The 26230-nt window shown below is 32.4% G+C and overlaps 1 protein-coding gene and 1 long non-coding RNA gene across 11 annotated transcripts; both read right to left on the reverse strand.

The window, feature by feature from the left end:
* Window positions 1-9108: 9108 nt before the first annotated feature.
* LOC105765772 (uncharacterized) lies at window positions 9109-11988 on the reverse strand. 10 transcript variants are annotated; one of them, XR_001124879.2, is made up of 5 exons: window positions 11662-11981; window positions 10803-11383; window positions 10632-10729; window positions 9547-10250; window positions 9109-9428 (listed from the first exon to the last, which is right to left on the reverse strand). It is a non-coding gene; the product is annotated as an uncharacterized LOC105765772 (long non-coding RNA). The 10 variants fall into 10 exon arrangements; XR_008196221.1 differs by having other exon boundaries at window positions 9547-10269; XR_001124875.2 differs by having other exon boundaries at window positions 9547-10729; window positions 11662-11987.
* An 11953-nt stretch (window positions 11989-23941) lies between these two features.
* Window positions 23942-25684, reverse strand: LOC105771034 (uncharacterized). The gene is given in 5 exon segments (XM_052630984.1): window positions 23942-24401; window positions 24481-24513; window positions 24515-24544; window positions 24654-24678; window positions 24681-25684. Coding segments are annotated over 5 exon segments (339 nt in total). The 5' UTR covers window positions 24754-25684; the 3' UTR covers window positions 23942-24223.
* Between the last annotated feature and the right edge of the window lie 546 nt (window positions 25685-26230).

A 26230-nucleotide genomic window follows, 5' to 3' on the forward strand; every position in this document is an offset into this window, starting at 1 on the left:
CTCCATTCTTTTTCAAGATACGTGTTCCAATCAATTCCTTTTTTATTCTTGCTATCCTTGATAATTTATTTCAAGCTATGTTCCCAAATCAATTCTATTCATCGTTATGATTTTTTGCAAGCATGTTGCATTGGAATAATGATTAATGGACTAATAATACTTTCACAAGGGAAGTTTTGCATATTACTCTAGGAGTTTCTAAATAATATAGGAACCTGAAATAGGACAATTGTTTAGAACTCACCAAGTTTAAAGGTTGAAATATCTAAGAAGGAAAAGTCTAAATTAAAACCATCCTTTTGGATTTTGTCGTCAAAACATTGATTGAACAAAATGACAAGATGCCAGAGCTTCAATGAACAAATAAGCGATATTCACCAAGTAATAAAAAGAGGTTTCCTGGGAGAAGAAAATTCTTCATTGGTGCATGAGCATTTGGTATGACATCCCGGGAATGGGGTAAAAGACCAAATAGCTTCACATTCTGTATCCTTGAATTGCGATAGGAGAGGATTGAGAAAGAGCCAGATTTTATACTCAGTAGGAGGAAGATGATTCAAATTTTATATCCCAGAATTACAGTGGATTGAACATAGAATTACAGTGGATTTGACCTTGAAGATTACAGTGGGGGTAATCTGGTTAAGTAAGATATGAACATTACCAACCGAAAAAGATAGCATTCTAACGTGTTGGCAATAAAGCCTTATTGAACAATGGGCAATAATGACTCGAACATTGAGGGATCCTTTTCATGATATTTTGCATTCATGCATACACATTTAGCCAGGATATTTTGATTCATTTCGATCATAATCCCTAGGCATATAGGTTCATAAAATAGATTATACAGGTTATGTTCCCCAAAGAACAGATCAGTGAAGATAGCAGATCTTGCCTTCATGTACTGACAGTGAAGCAGATTAAAGACACCAGCCTTGCCTTCCTTACTGACAGCGGAGCAGACTGAAGATAGCAGATATTGCCTTCCTGTACTGATAGTGGAGCAGACTGAAGATAGCAGATCTTGCATTCCTGTATTGACAACGAAGAAGATCAAAGACACCAGCCTTGTCTTCCTGTACTGACAGCGGAGCAGACTGAAGATAGCAGATCTTGCCTTCCTGTACTGACGGTGAAGCAGATCGAAGACACCAGCCTTGCCTTCCTTTACTGACAGCGGAGCAGACTGAAGATAATAGATCTTGCCTTCCTGTACTGACGGCGAAGTAAATCGAAAACATCAGCCTTGCCTTCCTGTACTGACAGCGGAGCAGACTGAAGATAACAGATCTTGCCTTCCTATACTGATGGCGAAGCAGATCGAAGACACCAGTCTTGCCTTCCTGTACTGATAGCGGAGCAGACTGAAGATAGCAGATATTGCCTTCCTGTACTTACAGCGAAGTAGATCGAATACACCAGCTTTGCCTTCCTGTACTGACAGCGGAGAAGACTAAAAATAGTAGATCTTGCCTTCTTGTACTGACAGCGAAGCAGATCGAAGACACCAGCCTTGCCTTCCTGTACTGACAGCGAAACAGACTGAAGATAGCAGATCTTGCCTTCCTGTATTGACAGCGAAGCAGATTGAAGACACCATAGTCTGCAGCAAAGCAGATTAAAGATAGCAAATCTCATTTCCCTGGCAGTGTAATGGAACAGATTGAAGCTACAACAAAAAATCTTGCTTCCTCGACATTGCAGTTAAAAAGTTTGAAGCTACAATAGCGAATCTTGCTTCCCCAATACTGCAGTTAAAGACTGAAGACAGCGAATCTTATTTCTCTAAAGTTCCAATGGAACAGATTAAAGTTATAAATTACTGATCTCATCTCTCTGAAGTTACAGTAGAACAGATCATATCAAACTTTATCTTTCTAAAGTTGCAGTAGAGCAGGTTGAAGTAACAAACCTTATCCCCCCTGAAGTTGCAGTGGGGCAGGTTGAATATTGCAAGTCTTATTTCCCAGAAGTTGCAGTGGAGTGGATTAAAACGATGAATCTTATACCTCTGAAGTTGCAGTAGGTCAGATTAAATCTACCACAACAAGTCTTATATCACTAAAGTTGTAGTGGAGCAGACTGTAGATAGCAGATCGTATCATGTCAAACCTTATCTTCTTGAAGTTGTACTGGAACAAACTAAAACCACGAATTTCATCCCCCTGAAGTTGCTGCGAAGAAAATTGAAGCTACAAGTCAGATCTCGTTGAAGTGCGGTGAAGTGGATTAAAGCCACAAGACACAGTGGACTGGAGTAAAGCTACTTGAAAAGAGAAGCATCAAAAGAAGTCAAGACTCGGCAAGACCGGGCAAAATTGGTCTTTCTTAGTCTTTACTCTATTCTCATTCCACGATAACGAGCAAAGAGGGGCAGCTAAAGAAGCCCATTTTGCTCGGGCCCGCACCAAATGAACTAAGCTACACCAAAAATAAACAGTCCATTCAACCAAACAAATAACGCAATACAACAAATGACCTAGCATAAACCAGGCCCAATACCCCAAGCCCAAAACCTATAGCCCAATATTCAAGAACCCTAGCCCGACACCCAATAGCAGAAAACAACAAACCCTAACCCTAGGTGCGCCGCACCCAGGGCCTGCTGGTCAACCACCCTGTCGCTTTAGCAGCCACCAACTCCTACTATCGCCACCTGCTCTCTGCCACCGTCAGCGTCCACTTGCCTATAGAGAAACGACAATAATAGATTTAAATATTGTAAAAAAATGGCTATAAAGCCATATCAAACATTGTAAAAGAGGGGGTCTTTTGAAAAAAATCTATTAAAAAAAGAGAGGAGAAAACAAAGATTCAAAAAAAAGCAATAAAAGGTTTTTTTTTCTTCGATTTGATTGCATTTGCATTTCTATTTCTATTTTTGTTTTTCTATTTTGTTTTGTAATAGCAAATAGCAAAAAAGAAGAATTTTTTTTACCTCTTTTCGTCATTGTCGGAGGGGTGTTCGGAGGGCCGAGGAGCTGCTTAAAAAAAGGAAATTTTGGACCCATTGCAGGTACAGCAAGCAAGTCTTGGTGTGACCGTGATCGGCGTGACGGTCGATGACCAGACATGAGGTGGTGGCCGATGAGGGGAGAGGAAATTTGAGAGTTTTTTTATTTGGTTTTTTTTTTGAAGAGAGAAGACAAATGAATTTTTTTAAGAAATCTTAACTTTTATAGGCCCCACAAAACGACGTTGTTTTGGGCAGGCCTCTCAGGCACCAAAACGGCATCGTTTTGGCCCTGACCCATACGGTGACTCGACCCTAGGGGGAGGATCCGCGTGTTTTCTTAAAAAGGGGTATTTACACGCGCAGTCCCTCCAATTTTGCAATGCGTTGCAATTTGGCCTTTTTCGTTCTTTTCTTTTATTTTAATTTAGCTTCACAATTTTATTTTTGTTTCATTTTAGTCCTGCTCAAAGTGATGCGTTTTGAAGGGCGGGATATTTCCTTTTGGGTCCCCCTCCTTTCGCGCGAGTCACAAATTAGTCCTTTGCTTTTTTTTGAGTTCTCCCCTAGGATTTTGTTTTATTTTCAATTTAGTCCCATTATCATTATTATTATTTATAATTAGTTTTATTATTACTATTATTATTATTATTATTATTATTAGCATTATTTTTGTATTTTTTAGTATTACTTACCTTATTATTATTTTTATTTACCCGTTTATTCCCTTTTAAATTTTGTTATATATATATACATACTTATATATTTTTGTACTTTATAATATATATATACATATTTTTATAATATATATCTGAACATATTTTTAACTTTTGTAAATATATATACATACTTACATATATATATATATTTATTTGTATATATTTAATAATTTTAAAATATGTATATATACATATATTTTCACATTTTCATAACTTTATGTACATACACGTATATATCTTTTACGCTTTTTATAATTTTATTCATTTTCTTTATTTATTTAGTTATTTGCATGTTCATTATTATTTTAAAATGTTTTAATCCTATTCGTTTACTTACTTGCGATTATATGTTTGATTTATCTCTTATATTTATTTATTTATTTCATTTTGATTATTGTTCTTATTATTCATACTTACATTATCGAATTCATTATTGCTTTGGTTACGAGTATTAACATTGTGTTTTATTTCTATTATTTCGTGTTAGATTAAATTTATTTAATGCATAAATCATGATTTTAAATAAGCAAAATCTCGTGTTTAGATTCGAGAAGGTCGTACCCTAACTTACTAGATTTTGATTTTCGCAATAAATCTAAATACACGAATCTTTTCAAGCTCAAGTTTTAAATGATCTCGGGAATTTAGAAGAGATCGTGTCCTAACTTACTGGGCATGATCCTTTTTTTTTCCTCAAGTTTTAAATGATCTCGGGAATTAAGAAAAGATCGTGTCCTAACTTACTGGGCATGATCTCTTTCTTTTAAAATCCAATATAGCTAAATATCTTTTAAATAAGTAAATTTTTGGCATTCATTCATGCATTGGGAATTCAAGACATTGTGTCCTAACTTACTGGATACGATTCTCTTTCTCGATTAACGTGAAATATGCCCATTTTCCCAAAAATTTTCAACATTTTAATACAAGGATCGTATTTTTAAAATTCTTCAAAGTCTTCAATTTTCGACATCAAGACATTAACTAATTAACTAGGTACCAATTTTTGGGCGTTACGAGGGTGCTAATCCTTCCTCGTACGTAACCGACTCCCGAACCCATTTTTCTGAATTTTGTGGACCAAAATCGTTGTTTTAATAAAATCAAATTGTTTATTAAAAACAACCACTTTTCAAGGTGACCCGATCACACCTTATAAAAAAAGATTGGTGACGACTCCCATATTCGATTTCATTTTTCAAAACCCAAGTCGACTCCGTTTTTATCAAAAAATGGTGTCAACAACATAAGATTGTTTCTTTTATCTTTCTCTATATTTCTCTTAATCCTTTATTCTTTCTCTTCGTTTTTATCAATACAATATTAGAATAGAGAGGAATCATGCAATTTACATGAAAAAAAAACCCTTTAAGCATTGCTCCATACAAATTTCAGTTACCCTTTAAGCATTGCTCCATACAAATTTCAGTTTTTTTTATTACTACAAAAAATAACAAAAGGAATAAAAATAGCAACGTCTCAAGTGGAAATTTGGTACAACCGTTCGAATATCTAAAATTTGGTAAAAATATTAAATAATAATCACTTAAACTAAATATATTATATCACATCATGAAAATTGGGTTAGAAGAATTGAATTATAAAATTATGTTAAGTGTGTTAATCTGATTTAGTGGATAGGTGTTGTACTTGTGTGTAAGAGAGGTTTTGGGTTTGAATCTTTTCCTTAAATTTTTGCTATTTTTGCCTAAACCCTTACCTTTGAATATTTGATTTATATATTAGTTTCGTTCAATTAATAATAGAATGACATTGCTGGTTCAGTGATAAGGTGTTAGCTTACCCTTTAGTTTTGTATTTGAGTTCCCATATGTGCAAAATGAAATTAATGTTGTTTTAAACTCTGGGAAGTTTTAAAATTAGTGGTGAGGGATTTTCTCCTAAAATTCCTCTCTCACAACCGTCCCTCTCTCCCCACACTCTCTCAATTTGATGTCCAATCTTCCACTTTCACCATTTTTTCCCTTGTTTCAATTTGCGTCCTTTTTACTTCTCTTCTATCGGAATTGCTTTCTCGTTCACAACTTTTATATTTTCTTTCTTTTATTGTTTCAAATCATGCGTTGGTGTGGTGTGAATTTCAATGTCGAGTTCTTTTTTGTCGTTCCAATTTTTGGTATTGGCTATGTTTGGTAGGATTGTTGAGTTGTGGTTTCGGTTTCTGGTAAGTACAAGAACGAACATATCTTTTCTCTATAGTAAATTTTGGGTTTGTACCTCTTTTCATGCAAAGAGGTTGTTTTAATTGGTTTTCATTGTAATTGGTTTTGTGGAATTTTTTTAGGAGAAGATTGTGAGACAAATTTTCCTTCGACGATTAGTGAGCCTTAGAATTTTTTACCGCAATCCGGGTAAGCGATCGGACGCCTTGTGAGGGTTGTCTTTGTTTGCATTAAGGCCGATAGCATTTATTTCGCTTGTGGACAAATTAATGTTTGGGTTAGGGTGTATCGATTCTAATTGTTCATTTTGGATACTGATTTTAGAGGTCTGTAAGTGTGTCGGAGCATCGTATTTTAGAAATAATCAGGTGTGTACTGGAAAACTCAAAAAAATAAAAGAAAAGCAAACGACAGAATGCCAAAAACTGGTCTGTCGACGCCACACGGTCATGTGCTAGATGACACACGGTCTGGACTAATTGGGCCGTGTGGGTCACAAGGGTGTGTGGGTCCATTTTCTGAAAATTTTTATCTAGGCCCGATTAGATATGTGAATTGTAATTAGCCTTTCCATATGGTCCATACTGCTTAAATGACTTGAAAACAAGGTATCTGTGCATATGCTTCTGTGTTGATGTGTTTAAGGTATATGTAATATATATTTGTATGATCTGATACTGATAGTTCTAATGGTATGACTTAATATTGCTATGTCTGTATACGTGTGTATAATGTACGATTATGTTAATTTGTATTTGTGGATATGTTATATAACTATGCATGTGACTTAATGGCAAAATTGATGAGTTTTCTATAAGGTTTGATAAATCTATTTTGTAAAGCATGAACTTCCATGCCTTTTGTTTCTGTTATTGCATATTAGCATGTCCTACATGCTTATCATTCTGATTCTGTATATGCATGCCATGACACATTGTATGGGGTTTGGGATAATGATGGAAGGAGGAAGATTCTGGCAGTTTAATGATCTGTACATTTTGGTCGTTTATCCACATTTTTGTCTGGTAGCTTGTCTGCAATTATGGTGGCTCGACCACATATGCTTGTTCTGGCAGCTGGGCTGCAATACAGTGGCTTGTCCATATATATCCGATCTGGCAGTTTTATCTGTAATATCTGGTGACATTGACCACAATTATTCTATTGGTGTGATTTGGTTGAATGAGTTCTGAGAACTCCATTTTGGTGTGTAGCGGAGTTGGGTAGGACGTTTTCTAAAAAATCTGTATTATGATTTTCTAAAAAATTTCGCATTGGCATAATCATGCATACTCAATTCAGTTTGATTGATCATTATGAAATTTTTTGTGATTTTCTAATTTGTATATTGTATTGTGTGTGTTCTCAGTTTGAGTTTTAGTTACACTTTGCAGGTAATCAGTAAGTTTAGAATCGGACGGCGTGTGGGAGCTTGGATGGTTTTATTAGTTAATTAAAATATGGTGATTTTCGAAATTATTTATTTTGGACTTTTGGGACTGTAACTTGTTTTTGGGTTTTTTTTTGGTTTCTGTTTAATTCGTCGATATTGATATTTGTGAACATAATACTGCAAAATCACACGAGTTAACAAAATAGATTTCAGTTTTCAAAATTAAAACTTCGAAATTTTTTTGTTGCGAAATTAAAGGATTTCCTAAATGTTTTTCTGAAAAAGAATAAATAGCTTTTAGTAAATGTTAGCCATAATTTTAAATTTTTAAACACTCACTGAAATTAGAAGCTTTTCAAACGAGATCAAGTTTAGAGTTATTCGGTAAATCAATTAAGATCTGCGCATAATTTTTTAAAATAACATGTAAGTGTTTTGTTAAATGAAAATTATTTTCAAAATTTTCGTTTTCTAAAGGTAGACGTCTAGACCGGGTTTGGGGTGTTACATATTATATTTTATTAAATTAAAATGAAAACAACATGTAAGATATAGTTGTACCTACCCAAATATGAAATTTTAGTCTGCCCTCTCCCGAATTACGGGATTGTTGGAGGTCTGGCAGGCTACTTGTGTGGAGCCCCTAACTCCGCTTCGGGGTAGAAATCATCATAATTTAATATGGGACTTAATAAGATAAAAGTATGAGAAAAGAGGTTTAAAGTGATTATACCAGAATTAACATTTGTGATTTTTCTTTCATAAAAGAGTTGTAGCATTACACAAACGTGACATTCATTCTAGGGGTGAGCAAAACTCGAATTGACTCGAAAAAATTGAAAAAAAATAATCAAATTTTGAGTTAAACGAATCGAGTTATTCGAATTAACTCGACTTTTTTTTCAAATTTCGAGTTCGAATCGAGTTGAGTTTTCGAATTCGAATAACTCGAATAATTCGAATAATTCGAATATCAAACTATAATATTTTACATTTTTACCCCAAGCTCCCAAACCTTTTTATTTTTCTCTCAAAACTTTTACTCATTCCCACTTTTCCCCCAAAACTTTTATTCCCTTCCCCTCCCAACCCCCCAATCTACCCAAAATCCATTTCCCACCAAAATTTTACTCTCCCATTTACTTTTTCTCAAAATTTTACTCCCAAAAACCCTCAAAACCTTTTATTTTCCCCAAAATTTTTACTTCCTCCCACTTTTCCCTTAAAACTTTTATTCCTAGCCCACCTCCCATCTACCCCAAACCCTCCCCCTCCAATTTTTTTTAAATATTTTCCCTCCAAAATTTTTCTCTCTCCTATTTACTTTCCCTCAAACTTTTATTCCCTAAAACATTTTATTTTTCTCCTAAACTTTTTACTTCTCACCCTTTACTCTCAAATAAAAAATCAAAATTATCCAAAAAATCACTAAACATAAATAGTAATAATTTTATTTATATCTACTGCTTATATTATTAAATTAAATTTTACATTTTATATTATTTATATTATTGAATTGTTTAGCCATATTGAATATTTATATTAAAATTGAATTATTAATTATGCCATAAATATTCGTGTTAAAATTTTATATTGGTTCAATTTAACATTTTATTTTAAAATAACTTTTATTAAAAAATCATATTTTTACATTTAATATATTTTTAATTCCAAAATACATAGTGACAAGAATCAAGATAATTGAAACAACTAAGCAAGCAAAGAAGCTAACCAATATATAAAAATTAATAAATAAATTATGAGGTGATGAAAGTTAATAAAAAATTTGATTAAGGTGGACAAATTTTATTACGATGGGTGACAATGGTTACAAGGACCCAAAATTATTTTTTAAAATTTAACTCGAACAAATATATTCGATTCGATTCGAATTCCATCTCACTCGACTCGATTCGAGAAAACTTCAAATAAAGTTAGGATGATAAAATGAGATTCGAAAACTCGATTAACTTGAAAATTTTCGATTCGATTCGATTTGATTCGATCGAATGCTCACCCCTAATTCATTCATTAGCATACACCATTTTTTTCAGCTATAGCTATAGCTTCACAAAGAGGGAGGCATCAAAATTGTAAGATTTTAGAACCCTCTTGTCATGATAGAGGTCTTTTTGAGTTGCACTTGTGTGGTGAATGCTTCTCGTGTGGAGTTGTAACTGAAAAAGAAAGAGAAGTAGAAGTAACTATTTAAGTTGTTTCTGAATTCTGATGGAGAAAGTAAAATTCTAATTTTTGAACACATTATATATATGAATTGAAGAATAAGAGTCGTACCCGCACACATTTGTGTCATACAAGTAGCAGGACAGGATTTGAAGAAAAGCATGACTGGAAATAAAACAGTTTCATGTCTCTAGCTCTTGTTGTTGCAGATGCTATCTTATAGTATTATCCTAATATAATCAAATCTGACCAAAATTAGTAATGGATTAAGACAAATATGATGATGTTATGTTAAAAAGTGCTGCTGGTTCAGTCATCTATCATTACAAAAAACAGTAGCAATAAAATGAAGAATAGATGAAAATGGTCAACTATTAAAAAGAGTTAAAATTAATGGAAATAGGCGAAACACTAAATCCCTAGTAAGCATTGGAAATGGAAATTAGCAACGTCAATGCCGTGAGAAATTCACAACAATGGGATAATGGGATAAAATTAACCAGAAAGCAAGTATAGTATAACTATGTCAGGCTGTGTTTTATTAAGTGTTGTAATTCCACTAATATATGTAGCAAAACAAATAAAATTTAGGAAGCATATGCGAAAGAGAAGTCATTGATTTAATGATAGATCACAGAATCCCATGATTAATTGTTAGTTCCCATTTAGTTTTCCGTTTAACCAAACCTGGGGTTTGATTGTGTAGCGAGTAGGTCAGCTACTGTTGCATTCTGTTTGGGTCTCTCTTGAAGAGCTGGTTGTTGACGATTTTCTTCTTCCGGAAGAATTGCACTTCGTTTGGATCACATTTGCAACTATATAGGAGGAGGAAAACTGGAAGCTAGTATAAATAATATAGGCCATATAAAATGAGATGATATGTAAAGTTTTAATCAAAATATATACCATTATTTGAGCTCAGTTACTTTCAGAAATGTGAAGATCTAAATAAAGTTTAGTGGATGAGTTTGAGGCAAGATATATTTCACCTACATTCATTCAATAAGTAGATAGTACATAAGATCTAAGTAAGATCATGATCATCAAGTAGCTGCTGTTCACTGATTGTATTTAACATATCAGCGTAAAGAACTATCTTAATTGGAGCAAATAATTGATAAATAAGCTGGAGTATTAGTTGGAATGCCCCTCGATTCTTTACTTAAATTTTAATTTCATTTTTGTTTTGATTATACCTTCCTTCTTCAATGAAAATCTCTCATTTCTCCTCATCGTTGGCTCTATTGGTCAATCTAATCTTTGTGAACAATAGATGAGACAACTCCAACAACATCTATAGAAATTAATTAAATATATTATTGGATATTATTGTATTCAAGAGAATCAATGAGTATATTAAAACATACCTGTCAAATATTTGTCATGATGTTTGACTCGTTGATGCAAAAAGCCATGAGATATAAAAGTCAAACGTAAAGGCGAGCATTTGATGCTCGAGAACTTGGGTCGCTCTAGTTAGATATGGTTTCCAGGGACTGCATTATAGCTATAGTTGTTGTCTCACTGGGAACCTACTGATGGAGTAGACACCGCCTTCTTTCAATATTGGGGCGAACTGTTTTAATATTGGGGCGAAACGTCATAGCACCGTAAATTTTTTTTTTTACAAAACTTAATAAATTAGGATATGTCAGATGTAAAAGTGTACTTGAATTTATCGATTTTTTAAAATCTTTGGTGTAAATCCCAAAATCTGCCCTTGCCCAACAGTCCAATTACAAAAAAAATATAAACCCAATTTAAACCCAAATAAATCAAAACTCTAGGGCCCAAATGGCCCAAAATCTAAAGCAAATTTTTCAGCTAAATTTTAGCAGCAGAAAACCCTAGCCGCATGCCCTGCTACTGCCGTCGCTTCGCCTCCTCGCGCGCCTGCGCCGCTCGCCGCCACCACTCGCCTATCACTGGCCTTCCACGCCTCTGACACCTGCAGAAAAAAATAAATGCAAGGCAACAGAAGAATCCGGCGAAATAAAGAGCAAAAAGACAAAAAATAAAAACCAATAGTTGTAATACGGCTATAAAAGCCAAAATGTTCTCGTTGTATATTTTTTTTACGCACAGTAAGCAATCAAAAAGCAGAACAGAAATTTGAAAAGGTTGATCAAAATCTTTTACTGTTTCCTATTTGTTTTTCTCTTTTTTATTTTTTTTTACAAATCCATTTGAACGAAAACTAGAATAGAAAAGCAAGAAAAAGCTTACCTGGGCGTCACGGTCCCATCGTTGGAGTCCCTTTCTCCGTTGCTGGAGCCGAGTTTCAGAGAGGGGATGAGGAAGACTTTCTTTTTCTTTCCCATTTTTGTGGGCATGGGCTAAAAACCTTTCTATTTTTCCGTGTGACTCCGGCCACCGTCCTTGGTGGCGCCGCAGTGGAGATGTGGCGGACGACGGCGGGGTTCCAAAGCTAGGCTTGGAGCCCTAGCAGAGAAAAGGGAAGCCCTCTTTCATTTTATTTTTCTGTTCTTTGTAACAAATGAAACAGCAAAAAAAACTGTAGCTATTATAACAATCGCAAAAAGGCGTCGTTTGAAGGGGAAGAGCTGCGCATTCATACCCTAAAGGGGTAATTTATGCAATTGGTTCCTTCTCTTCGACGCCTTAATGCGATATGGTCTTTGGTTTTTTTTTAATTCGGTGGCATAATTCTTCATGCGTTTCATTTTAGTCCATGCTGGGACTCAATGCATGAGGGTTGAGGATATTTTCCCAATCAGTCCCTCATATTTATAGCCTGTCCCACTTGGACCCTTAATACCTCTTATTTATTTATGGTTTTAACCCACTGATTCTAGCCAATTTCCAATTTCATCCTTGGTTCTATAAATATTTATTTTTGATTTTTTTCTTTTAAATTGTTTTTGTCTATTATCATTAGTTTTTCTTATTTGTCTTAATTTCATCTTTATTTGTTTTTTATCGTATAGCTATATTTTTCTTTTCTTTTCTTTTTCTATATATATTATTTCATTAAACAGTTTTATTATTATCATTGTTTGTTATTTTTTTATTTTTTACTTTACGTTTTATTTATATTAAACATTTTTGTTTATATATAACGTTTTAAGTTTCCTTTCCTATATTACATTCCAAACTTTTATATAAAATATTGACTTGCTTTTATAAATTATTATTTATTATTATTTATCTTTTTATGATAAGATGTATTATATATGTCAAATCTTATAAACTGCTTTCTACTATCTCCTTTTAGATTGTCATTTTTATCTTTATTTTGAACTCATTTTATGTATTATTTAGTTAAAGTTGTTTTATTATTTAAAATTGTTTTATATATCTTTTAAATGCAACTTATTTATTTAAAATGTTTTATTTGTTTTTCGTTTCAAAGATTTTCCTTTTCCTTCCTATTACCTATTTCGTACTTTTATATATATACACATTATTTGCTTTATCTTTTATATATATATATATATATATATATATATATTATTTTTAAATTTTTTGTATATTATTAACCTTAAAATTCTTGTTTTGCATTATCTATTTTAAACTCATCATTATCATTTTAAATTTTTATTTTATTTTATTTTATTTTAATTTGCTTTATACCTTCTAAATTTTTGTTTAATTTATTGGTCTTTATTTATCGATGTTTGAATTTGAATGATGAATGTTGTAAAATTATTGCCTTTGTGTTTAATTTAATTCGCTTATTCGTTTTCATATCATTGGCATTCACTTGCATGATATTGTATTCAGATATTATTGTCCTGTAGCGCTACATATTTTAATTCATGTCATTGTATCGTGGATGTTTCAACGTTGCTCGATATAATCCGCTTTGTTTTACTCCCAAACAAAATAAATGCACATCTCTAAGTGTTGTACTCATGACTATTCAAAAGATTTTCTAAATAAGGCAATACTTTGCGTTTGAAAATTGAGAAACGTGCCCTAACGTCTTTGGGTTTCGATTTCGCTCGACCAAATAGCCAAATATCCTTTTAAGATTTTTAAATAAGGCAATATTTTGCGTTTGGAAATTGAGAAACGTGCCCTAACGTCTTTGGTTTCGATTTCTCGCTTGACTAAATAGCCAAATATCCTCTTAAAACTTCGAAGTATGGTTTCGTTAAACTATAAGGTGATCTTGGTTTCGATGGTTTAAAGTATCGTGTCTTAACGTGCTGGATGTGATATTCCTTCGGAACAAGAGAATCTTATATTTCAATTCATGTTATCAGAGTTTCTTTTAAGGATCGTATTTTTAAAACTCTTCAAAGTTTTCAAATTTCGACACTAGGACACTAAGTAATTAATTAGGTACCAATTTTGGGCGTATCGAGGGTGCTAATCCTTCCTCGTGCGTAATCGACTCCTGAACCCATTTTTCTGAATTTCGTAGACCAAAATCGTTGTTTTAATAAAAATTAAATCGTTTATTAAAAACAACCCCTCTTCGAGGTGACCCGATCACACCTCATCGAAAAAAGATTGGTGGCGACTCCCGTTTTCATTTTCGTTTTCAAAATCCAAGTCGACCCCGTTTTATCAAAAAAAATGGTGTCAACGTTTGGATATTATGATTTTGACCTTCCAAATTAGCACACAAGTAATTCAGAGAAGGTGACTCTCTCTTTTCTAAAGATGGAATATTAAAAAAGTTATGAATGTTAGCATAATATATATGATGTGAGGCTATCACACCTCAATAAAGGATCGTTGACGACTCCAATTTTCGTTTCAAAGTCGATCCATGTTTTTTTAAAGTATAAAATGGTTTCGATACCAACATTCAAATTTAAAATTTTCATAACAATTAAAGGTCAAAACTAAATTTTCAATTGCATTACAGCTTCTCAAATAACTCAAAATAAGGCTACCTAAATAGCATAATAAAAACTGAAAACTTTAATATTTTATTGATTAATCCTTAATAAAAATAAAACCTATGCAACCAAAATTCTTTTACATCAAAATTTAAATCCATTAAATTAAATATCTTAAAAACAAAATCATAATAGTTGGCATATCCCACAATTTATTCTAAACCATATCATAATTTGACCAAATATTTAGAATCATAAACTGTAAAAACCAAATATTATAGAATCAAATTAAAAAAAATAAAAAATTTAAACATGTATTGTGTTGACATGAGTTTAACCCCAAAGTATCCATAAAATTAAATATATAGCTATAAAACAATTAACAATTTTAACGAATATCCATCAAAACTTAATTTTACCTACTAAATTATAAAATTATCTAATTGATTAGCTTAAAACCCATTTTTTTCTTAAGCATGTAAACTCTAATATAAATATCAATGAATTAATGTTGTTTCCATGGTCAAGCCGAAAACAATTAAAACCTTGAACAATAACTTATTATTATTATTAATTTTTTTAAAAAAAAGCGGCAAACGAAACTAAATTAAAATTTTTTTTCAAAATTCGGCGCATGCTACACATGAAATAGACCTGTCCATGGGCCGGGCCGGACCCGGAAAATTTTTTTGGCCCGACTCTTAGGCCTGGGCCCGGCTCGGCCCAAAATATGGGCTTAAAATTTTGCCCAGGCTCGGCCTGAAAAAAAAATAACAAGCCCGAACCCGGCCCGGCCCGGTTTTTAATAAACACAAAAAAATATTTTAAAAATAAAAAAAATAAAAAAAATATTTTTAAAGTATTTTAAAATTAAAAATTAAAAATTAAAAAATAAAAATTAAAAATTAAAAAATAAAAATAAAAAATATATATTTATTATATTCGGGCCAAGCCGGGCCGGGCCCGGGCCAAAAAAATTGAGCCCGAGCTCTTTTTTTTGCCCAAGCCCATATTTCGGGCGGACCGTCGGGCCGGGCCGGGCCGCCCAGCCCATGGACAGGTCTAACATGAAACCCACATTTTTTTTAATTCTATTAATATGTATATATATTTACCTGACACAGGTTTTTCAAGCAGTAGAATTCAATCGCCATTATTATTATTTGATTGTCTAATGAAAATTAAAGCACACGTATTTAAAATCCATCAAAATTAAAAATTTAACATCAAAACCTTAAAAATTAAAAATAATCAAGATTTAAAAAACTTTAATATATATGAATATTCAAAAATTAACATATATATAACTAAAATATTAGATTAAAATATCAAATTAATAAAATTTGAAAAACGGTTCAACCTAAAAATAATAGAGAATCAATTCGGTTTCAATGATTCAACACGACGAAGCTTGGATGCCATTTGTTATAGAATTGTAAAATTCTTTTACAAAACTTAATAAATCAGGATCTGTCATGTAAAACCATTAAGAATAAATCAAGAGCAAAACTAGATGTGGAAGCGTACCTGAATCCATCGATTTCTTGAAATTTTCGAATCTTATGGTTTTGATCTTCCAAATTTGCACACAAGTAACTTAGAGAAAGTGACTCTTATTTTTAAAGATGAGTTATTAGAAAAGTTACGTATGTGTAATTTGGGGACCATAACCTTAATATATAATTTTTGCACATTAATCCTAATCTCTAATCAACCCATCATAAAATAGAAATTAGTTTTAGTGTATCTCTACATATTTGAACCATACTTTATTTAATAACTAAAGCCCAATAAACCTTAATAAAATTAGATCACTTTTAATTTGAGTTAATATTTTATTATTGTAATAGGCCTATTTTGCTTGGGCCTAAGACGAATAAAATCCAAAAATATAAAATTACATTTTAACCTTTTAATTTTCTTAAAATTATATTTTGACCTCTAAAATTTTTAAAATTATATTTTAATCCCTCAACTTATTTAAAATTACATTTTGATCCTAAAATTCCTAAAAATTACACTTTGGCCTTAGAAATTTTGTTGCATTTGCAATCTGGTCCTTCTGGCAGCCAAGCATGATTTGCGCACCTAACCCCCCGATTTTTCGGCCACGGGCCTAGGGCATGGCCTCCCTCCTCCCTAGCTACCTGCAAAAAGAAACAAAAAAAAAATCAAGTATAAAAGGAGGTTTTCATCCCCAAAAGAAAGGGGGAAAAAAGAGAAAAAAATTCGAAAAAAAGGAGAGAAAAGAGGAAGGAAAGTAAAAGAAACAAGAGGGCGTCTTAAGACCGTCAAGACCACTGTGGAGGAAACAATGGCCTGGCAAGCAAGCGTGAAGGAGGTGGTGACAAGCTAGGGTTTGGGAAGAAAAAAAAAGGAAGAAGAAGAAAAGAAAAAGAAAAAGGAATAAAAACAATCGGGTCAACCTGACCTGACCTGCGACCCGGTCGACCCACACAGCTCGACCCGAGCCAGCCCAGCGCCAGCAGGCTCCAGGCCCAACGCAGGCAACCCAAGAAAAGAGGCAAAAAAAAGAAAATAGCAAAAAGGCTGACCCAACAAAGAGGCCCAATCCAACAGAGGGTCCAAGAGGGCCACCAAGAAGAAGCTAAGGTGCTCCAGCCCAACAGCCGGTGCCTGTGCCCAATCTACAACAGGCAAAAAAAAAAGGGAAGGAAAAAAAAGAAAGAAAAAAAGAGTCCGAGTTGTGTAGCCCATTCGATCGGACTCGTAACTTTGGGTTTTAGGTAAATTCTCGATTTCTTTTTTATTATTTATTTAATCTCTATATTTAATTTTAATTAAATTGGTATTTTTAAATAACTTTTTTTGAGTATTTATTTTCCTTTTTTTTTGTGTTTCATTATTAGCATTATTTTTTTCTTTTTTTATTTTCATTTTTTTACTATGTTATTGTTAAATTAATTATTATTATTATTTTTTCTTTTATTTATTTAATCATTATTACTATATTATTACATTAATTAGTTTTGCATTATTATATTTTTATTTGTTTATTTATATAAATATTTTAAATATATTTATCTTATTATGTCATTTTATTATTTATTATTTATTTCTATCTTTTATACTTTCAAAATATTATTATTATTATTACTATTATTATTGTCAATACCATTATTATTATATTTTTCGTATACTTATGTGCCTAAATTATATATATATATATACGTTTATTTTATTTTATTATATATATAGTGGGCCAATTTAGCCCGGGGCCCAATAAGACCAAACACCCAAAAACAAAATAAATAAACCCCCAAAAAATATATGTTAAACAGTCCATTACATATTAAGCCCGATAGACCCAATTACAACCAAACCAGGCCCAAATCCTAAACGGCCCAATGGAGCCCAAAACTAATTATTTTTCAGAAACCCTAGGGTTCCTTCCCCTCCTCTCGCGCCGTTGCCCCCTTTCGAGTCACCCGAGGTGCCTCTTCCCGAGGTCTGCCTCTGTCCTCTGGTCTCTTGCACCAAAATGGCAAGGTCACCTCCATTGACCTTGCCTAGCCCTGCAAAACAAGACGAAGAGAAAGAAAAAAGGCAGAGAAAGAAACAGAAAAAGGTAGTAACATGAAAACAATGTAATATGGCTATAAAAGCCAAACAAATCAATGTAATATGGAGGAATACATTTTCGGACAATCGAATACAAAGAAAACAAAAAAAAATCAATCAAAAAATCCAAAAGGTTTACATCTATTGATTTTAGTTTTTGCTTTCGTTTTGTAGTCTGCTTTTATTTTATTTTATTTGTTTTTTTTACATACGGAAATAAAAAAAAGGGAAGGAACTTACCTGTATTCGAATCTTCAACGCCGAAGAAGGCCGACGAAATCACCTCCGATGATAGGCGGTCGGAAACCGAAGGGTTTCTTGAGCTTTTGGGACATTTTTGTTAATGCGTCGAAGTTTTTGAACTCAGATTTGAGTTTAGGGGGTTTGAAAGGATTAAACCAGTGATTTTACCCTTTTTCGGCCACCGCATATGGCGGCGCCGTTGCCGACGGCTGGCGGTCGACACGGTGGCCGGTGACCGGAAGTTGCCCGAACCTCTGGCTGGACTCACTGAGGGGAGAGGTGTTTTTGGAGAGATTTCTTTTTTGTTTTTAGGGGGAAGGTTAAAATGAAGTTTTTTTTGGAAATTTTGAGGTTTATATAAGGTACCAAAACGGTACCATTTTGGAGTGGCCCTAGACGCCTAAAACGACGTCGTTTTGACTTGGATCGAACCGACCCAACTCGACCCTTAGGAGGATCCGCGTGTTTTTGCGGAAGGGTCTATTTGCGCATTCAGCCCTTCCGCTTTGTAATTATTTTGCGATCAAGTTTCGTTTAGTTTTTAATTTGGCCCTGGAATTTCTTTCATGTTTCAATTCGACCCACCTTGAAGCTGTGCGTTTTGGAGGGATGAGATTATTGCCCACTTGGTCCCTCCTTGTTATTCGCGCATTCAATGTGGTCCTCCCCTTTTATTTATTTTCGAATCCGCCCCAATTTTTTCATTTTTATTTCATTTTAGTCCATGTTTTTAGCTATTTTATTATTTAATTAATTATTTTAATGTTATTATCATTATTATATTATACCATTAATCTTGTGTTATTATTATTATTATTTGCTCATTTATACATTTTTAAATTTTAGATTTAATTATATATACATACATATTTTTGATTTATATATATATGCATACTTCTATACTTTATATACTTTATAATTTATATATATACGTTATATACATTTTATAATATATACATATATACATATACGTGTACATATTTTTATAACTTATCTATATATACGTATATATACATAATTGTATTTTTTATATATATATATTTTATAATCTATATATATCTACATACATACTTTATTTTCATATACATATATATATATATACATACTTACATAAACTTTTATATTTAATAATTTTAAAAATATATATATACATATTTTTCTCATATTTTCATAATTTTATGTATCTACATACATATATATTTCCTTTATATGTACACACATATTTTTACATTTTATAATTTTTATCTATTTTCTTTATTGTTATTATTGTTTTACTTGTTGTTCATTTATTTATTTATTTATATGTCCATTTTTTTAATGTTTTAGTTTTTATTCACTTGTTATTGTATGTACATAATTGATTCGATTATTTATTTATTTATTTATTTTTCGTTTTTGCTCATATTGTTTTTATTCACATTATCATGTTTATTATTCTATTATGCATATTAACACCATACTTCAAAAAGGAAAATTTTTCTAAGTAAGGCAATATTTTGCGTTTGAAAATTCGAGAAAACGTGCCCTAATATGCTGGGTTTCGATTTCTCTCATTCGACCAAATGACCAAATATCCTTTTAAAATTTTCAAAATAAGACAATGTTTTGCGTTTGGAAATTCGAGAAAATGTGCCCTAATGTGCTGGGTTTCGATTTTTCTCGTCCGATCAAATTGCCAAATATCCTTTTAAAAATTTCAAAATAAGGCAATGTTTTGCGTTTGGAAATTCGAGAAAACGTGCCCTAATGTGCTGGGTTTCGATTTCTCGTTGGACCAAATAGCCGAATATCCTCTTAAATCTTAATCCATGCCGTTAGAGTTTTTTTTAGGATCGTACTTTAAATTTCTTTAAAGTTTTCAATTTTCAACATTAAGACATTAATTAATCGACTAGGTACCAATTTTGGGCATTACGAGGGTGCTAATCCTTCCTCGTACGTAACCGACTCTCGAACCCGTTTTTCTGAGTTTCTTAGACCAAAATCGTTGTTTTAATAAAATTAAATTGTTTATTAAAAACAACCACTTTTCAAGGTAACCCGATCACACCTCATCAAAAAAGATTGGTGGCGACTCTCGTTTTCGTTTTCGTTTTCAAAATCTAAGTCGGCCATGTTTTTACAAAAAAATGGTGTCAATAATATATTTCTATCCTTTTGTATAATTTTAAAACATTAAATTATTATCATTATTATTATCAGTATCATCGTCGTTATTATTATTTGTTCGTAAATTATTTATACCATATTTATTTACGTAATGTTAGGCCTTAACTTCAGATTTCAAGTTTGTTGTTCTTATTATTTCATTATTTTATCTCTCGTTTTTTTATTTTATTTCTATTCTCCATATTTTCGTTCATGTTAACACGCTTATTACTCTGTTATAAACACGAACACCGTAATTCAACATTTTTACATTTTACCACAAAACCGCTTTTCATTTTTACTCGACGCATTAAAAAATGTTGTTTCTTTAAAATAAACATTGTTTGTGTTTTGAGATTTGAGAAATCGTATCCTAACTTACGGGTCTCTATTTTTTCAATAAATCCGAATAAACGAACTCTTCTTTTTGTGAATAAGAAAATCTCGAAAAATATGAAAAGATCGTGTTCTAACTTACGGAAGATGTTTTCTTTCTAAAACTGAGATAACTAAAGCATCTTTCAAAATAAATTTTTTGATGTTTATTCGCATATCCAGAATTTAAAGACATTGTGTCTTAACTCACGGGACGAAATTCTTTTTCCCGATTAACGTGACATATGCCCTTTTCTCAATTTTTTTTTACAATTAAGCAATATTTTGATAAAGGATTGTATTTTAAACCTCTTCAAAGTTCTCAATTTTTCGACACTAAGACACTAATTAATCAATTAGGTACTAATTTTTGGGCGTTATGAGGGTTCTAATCCTTTCTCGTACATAACCGACTCCTAAACTCATATTTCTGAATTTCGTGGACCAAAATCGTTGTTTTAATAAATCAAATCGTCTATTCAAAAAAAACTGTTACGAGGTGACCTGATTACACCTCATCAAAAAAGATCGGTGGTGACTCCCATATTCGTTTTCGTTTTCAAAATTAAAGTCGACCCCGTTTTCAAAAAATAGTTTCGACAATTATAATAATTAAAAACATGTAATTACTATTATTATATATATATATATACATGTGATATTCATATTTTCTAACACAAACATCGGAGCATCAAAAGCACTAACAAAGAAATGCATCGCATTGTTCTACAATGGTGCATTAAAAGTAGACAGGTAATTCTTGCTAAAAAAAAATTTAGTATTACTTCAATGGATTTGAAAGATTTGAAAAACACCTGCGTCGGTGCCTACAAATTCCAGGCTCAGTAGTCTGCTCGATTCCAGCTGGAGTGAATGCTGCCTAAAGTCTTGCCACCCTAATTTTGATTTTTGTTGGCTGCTTCCTAGGATGAAGTTCACTGAGTAATTGGTAACTCATGGTCGAATACCTGTAAATTTGCAAAAACTAAGAGCATGTTTGGTTGGCATGAATAGCCATTCCATTCCTTGCCTATTCCCGCGCTACAGTAATTACAGCCCTATTCCATCGTTTGGTTCACTGTTTACTGATTCGGGGGTTTTGCTATTACACCCTTAGGTATTCAGCACACGTTTGGTTCGCTGTATTGGATTATAGGTGTATTGGATTAGAGGTGTACTGGAATAGAGGTGTAATGGAATAGAGGTATAATAGCAAATCAACTGTTTGGTTGAATGTAATGGAATAGAGGCGTAATAGTAATCTTGTGTTTGGTTGAATGGAATAGAGGTGTAATAGCATAATGGAAAAAACTAAAATGACTAGAATACCCTTAGCATAAATTTATTTTGGTAAATGATTATTGTTATTGTTATTTAAATTTTAATAAGATTATTATTATCAATAATAAATAATTTAATCATATTTAAACATAATTATTATTAAATATATTAAATATATTATAATTAAAATATATAATTTAATAAAATTCTTAATAATCAATATTCTTATATGAATTTATATACTCATTTCCTTTTATATATTAATATACCACATTAACCGGTTTATATTTATATCAATGGCACAAAAAATTTGGGAGAAGATTTTTGAGGACTGCTTTTGTTTGCAAATAACATCATTCATTTTGTGGGGAAAAAATTATGAATGAGCCTGCTTATTAATTACCTTTTTTATTTTGTACTGAAGTAATTGCCACTGGTTCAAAAGTCGATATATATGTAATATTATTAAAATAATATTTTTTATTTTAATTATTTAAAAATATTTTTAATTAATGCGGTGTATATGAATATACACATTTAATTAATTTTATTTTTAATAAAATTTTTCTAATTTATTCATTCAATTTTAATCACCTTACAATTTATTCATTGTATTATATCTACTGATCCAATTTTAATATATTGAATATTTGTTTTTTAATCAAGTTCTTTACTTGATTATATCTAATGTTCCAATTTTTAAAAATTCGATTAAAATTTTCGAACTACATCAACTTAAGAAATTCGATCCTAAATTCAAATTAAATATACCAATAAAAATCAACTTACTACATCACCACTTGCAAAATATAACTCTCCAAACATTACTATGGAGTAAAACAAAAACAAAAACAGAACATATATATGTCTTACAATTTTTCTTTAGTTTAGAAGGTTTGATAAGTTACCAAACCTCTTGAATTGCAACTACAGCTTCAGCTTGCCAACGATTTATATCTGGAGCAAATCGGTAGCTAACAGTCCAATACCTACAAAATTCCACATAGAACATCAATTTACTGGAACAACAGTGGTCAGAATAATAATATATGACTTATGTAACTATTACACAAGTAATGGTACTATGACTTGAGAACAATTCAGGGACAACATGAAACTGAAAAAAAGATCATCAATACAAACTACTACAGCAACAATAAAATTATTATTGCAATTCCACCCAAAGTATATGGACGACATCTCATTGCCTTAGCACTAACATAGCACATTATTTTTCTTAATTGAACAATTGGGCAATAAACTGATTTAAACAACAAAGTTGAGTTAGTAAAGGAAGATATGGCGCTATTAAAAAACATATCTTACATCTAGATCATACTTTTAAAACAATCTTCACATAGTGCCCTATCATATGTCCTCTTTGTTTTATTTATTTTCCACATTAGCATGTTGCATCAAAGTCGGACATTGACAACAAATATGCCCTCACTATAATCACTAAGGAGGAAATATTTATATTGGTAGACAAGTGTCATCTTGGTTGGAAAACTACTAGTTTTTGTTGAGTTAGGAGCTCACAATGGAAGAAACAAATGTATAATGATTTGGTACCGAAGAGACAACCAAGCAATGAGCCCAATGAAGTTAAACACAATTTCAAATAACTTCAGAGGTTTCTAGCAAGCAAAGAAAGATTTTATAGGTTCGAAAACAAATGCAAACCAAACTCAATCATTCGCTTAGTTGATTGTGTGGTTCTGTTTTGGTTTTAGAAGTGTTCAAACCACCGTGAGGCAATCTTAATGTAGAAGACATGAAATATTATAGTTTGTGGGGAAATGTGCATAAGAATATTGTGTATTGTTGTTATATTTGATTGTGGAGCATATGCACAGTAATCCTAGAATTTGTAATTGATAACTCAAGGAATAGATATGATTTCGATTTACTGTTACAAAATGGTTGGGTTGATGTTTATCGATGCTTAATGCAAAGCTAGCAAGCGGTGAGGACGCCCCAAGAAGATAATCGAGTTCAAAAGCTACTGTTGGAGATCCATACCACATTTGTCGGGCCAGAGAAACAACTTCGAACTTGATGAAACCAAATAGAAAATCCCCACAGCCTGAAATAGTGGATGCTAACAACATGCTATTGTATTCTCCCTAACTCATTCCTTAAATATAAATAGGTTTGTGCAAGCAAGGTAAACCGAATAGCTTGCATAGGCAACTCTAATTTGCAAATCTAATGAAAATAGTTGATGATAAGTGAGATATCAAACGAAAAGCTTTTGATATGATAACAAAAAGAAGTAATTTAGATTGAGCTAATGACCACATGATAGTCTTAAGATGTGAAAGATAGATGGTAGGAAATCATTTTCATTCACTCTCTTCTGAATCATCACCACTACTGTCTTGTGAATCAATTTTCATAGCCTTCACAACATTGCTTGCTTTAAAATCTTCAACAGCCTTGTCAAAAGTGCACCTCACATTCCTACACATCAACATCAGATTTTGACATGCATCTTTCAATACCTCTCTTGTCGGATCACCGCAAATTTTCACATAGAACAACTAAAGGAACTTGAACCCAACCAAAGTACTTGAAAAGAGTGTTATATTGAGTTTACCAGGTGGTTTGAACTCTAATATTAACTCGAGCCTCAAGGATGAGGAATATCGTAGCCACGAATGTAACTCTTGGGTGCACAACATAAAATGATAGCTTCCACTTTCAATACAATCACTTAAAACAAAGAAAACCCAAAGATGAATCAAAGGCAAAAACAGAGGTGAGTGAACTGACTCTTGATTCAAATTGAATCTAACAAATTAGCTATGGTATGATCCTCATCGCTTAAAGAAAAAGTGGCAAGACTATTATCGCTGAAAGACCCGTGTTCCATTGTTTCCTTTAATCCAATTTCTAAATCTCCAAACCAAGAAACAAAACTATTAAAAGGATGAAATTGAATCCAATAATCATTGGGAAAACATATTTTTAAATAAAAAATAAGGTTGTATCTTCCTTATCGGTTCCAATGGACAGAACACAGTTTCACCGATGGAGAGGAACGGAAAACGTGAGAAGGAGGCTACTTTCTGATCGGTGTTCGAAGTCCAGTTGTGATGCCAAAGAGAGGTAAGACAAAAAGGTAGAAGCGTGAATCGGTGGAGATAGAAAGGTAAGACAGAAAGGTGAGGAGAGTGGAAAAGAAAGGTAGAAGGAAGAAACAGAAGACGGTGGATTTTGGGTAAGACAGAAGCGTGAATCAGGAGGGTAAAACAGGGACAAAAACTCAATCTGGACCTAAACTGAGCACAAGGAAAGGATTGGAAATTGGTGGAATTTGGGGATTAGATCAGTAATGTAATAGACCCGAATTAGGCTAATACACCCAACCAAACAATGTATTGAGTGGGGCCCACGATTAGGGGTGTAATGGCTATGCCAATACACCCAACCAAACATGTTTGGTTGGCATGAATAGCCATTCCATTCCTTGCCTATTCCCGCGCTACAGTAATTACAGCCCTATTCCATCGTTTGGTTCACTGTTTACTGATTCGGGGGTTTTGCTATTACACCCTTATTCCCTCAGCAGCTGTAATAGGTATTCAGGGGTTTTAGCTTGGAATAGCTATTTACCGTTTTCTTCTTCACATTTTGAGACCAAAATAGACTGTCTTCTTCTCCCCAAAAATTTCCCATCGATTTCATATCCCCAAATCAAGCCAAATTGATTCGCCTTCATCTTCTTCCAGCCAAAGGTCTTAGCTTTGGCTTCGACTTCTCCTCCATGCTTACGTTTCTCTTCATTCGCTTCTATCATTTTATTTCAGGTATTTTTTAATTATTTACTTATCTTTTTTTTCAGATTAAATTTCATTTCATTTTTTTTAATTTCAAGATTCTATTTTTAATCTCCAATTTTACCATTTTTTTCTGATTCTTTGTTCATTCATTGTTCAATCATTTTTTTCTTCTTTTTAAAAATTATCCCTTAAAGTTTCTGATATTGGAAGTTTTCGTAAATTTGATAGAAACCTAGAACATTAAATGAGTTTTTGTTGGAATGAGAAAAGAAAGATTGAAGTTTGGAACCTTTGAAGCATGCTATATTTAGAGATATGGAGGCAAAACTAATGGTATTTAATTCAATAATCTGTGATGTTGTTCGATGGGGTCTCCAAGACCTACAAGTTTGTGTATTAAACCTTTGAAGTTTTAATAATGCTTACATGTGATTTAGATCCTGATGTTGTTCGATGGGGTCTCCAAGACCTACAAGTTTGTGTATTTAACTACTCTAGTTCCAGTCGAAGTGTTACTCAGTATGAAAAAGACAGTAGTCAAACTGGGTATATTAGAGAGGGTTATCA

The sequence above is a fragment of the Gossypium raimondii genome, chromosome 5 (genome assembly GCF_025698545.1).
Source record: "Gossypium raimondii isolate GPD5lz chromosome 5, ASM2569854v1, whole genome shotgun sequence".
NCBI classification, from domain to species: domain Eukaryota; kingdom Viridiplantae; phylum Streptophyta; class Magnoliopsida; order Malvales; family Malvaceae; genus Gossypium; species Gossypium raimondii.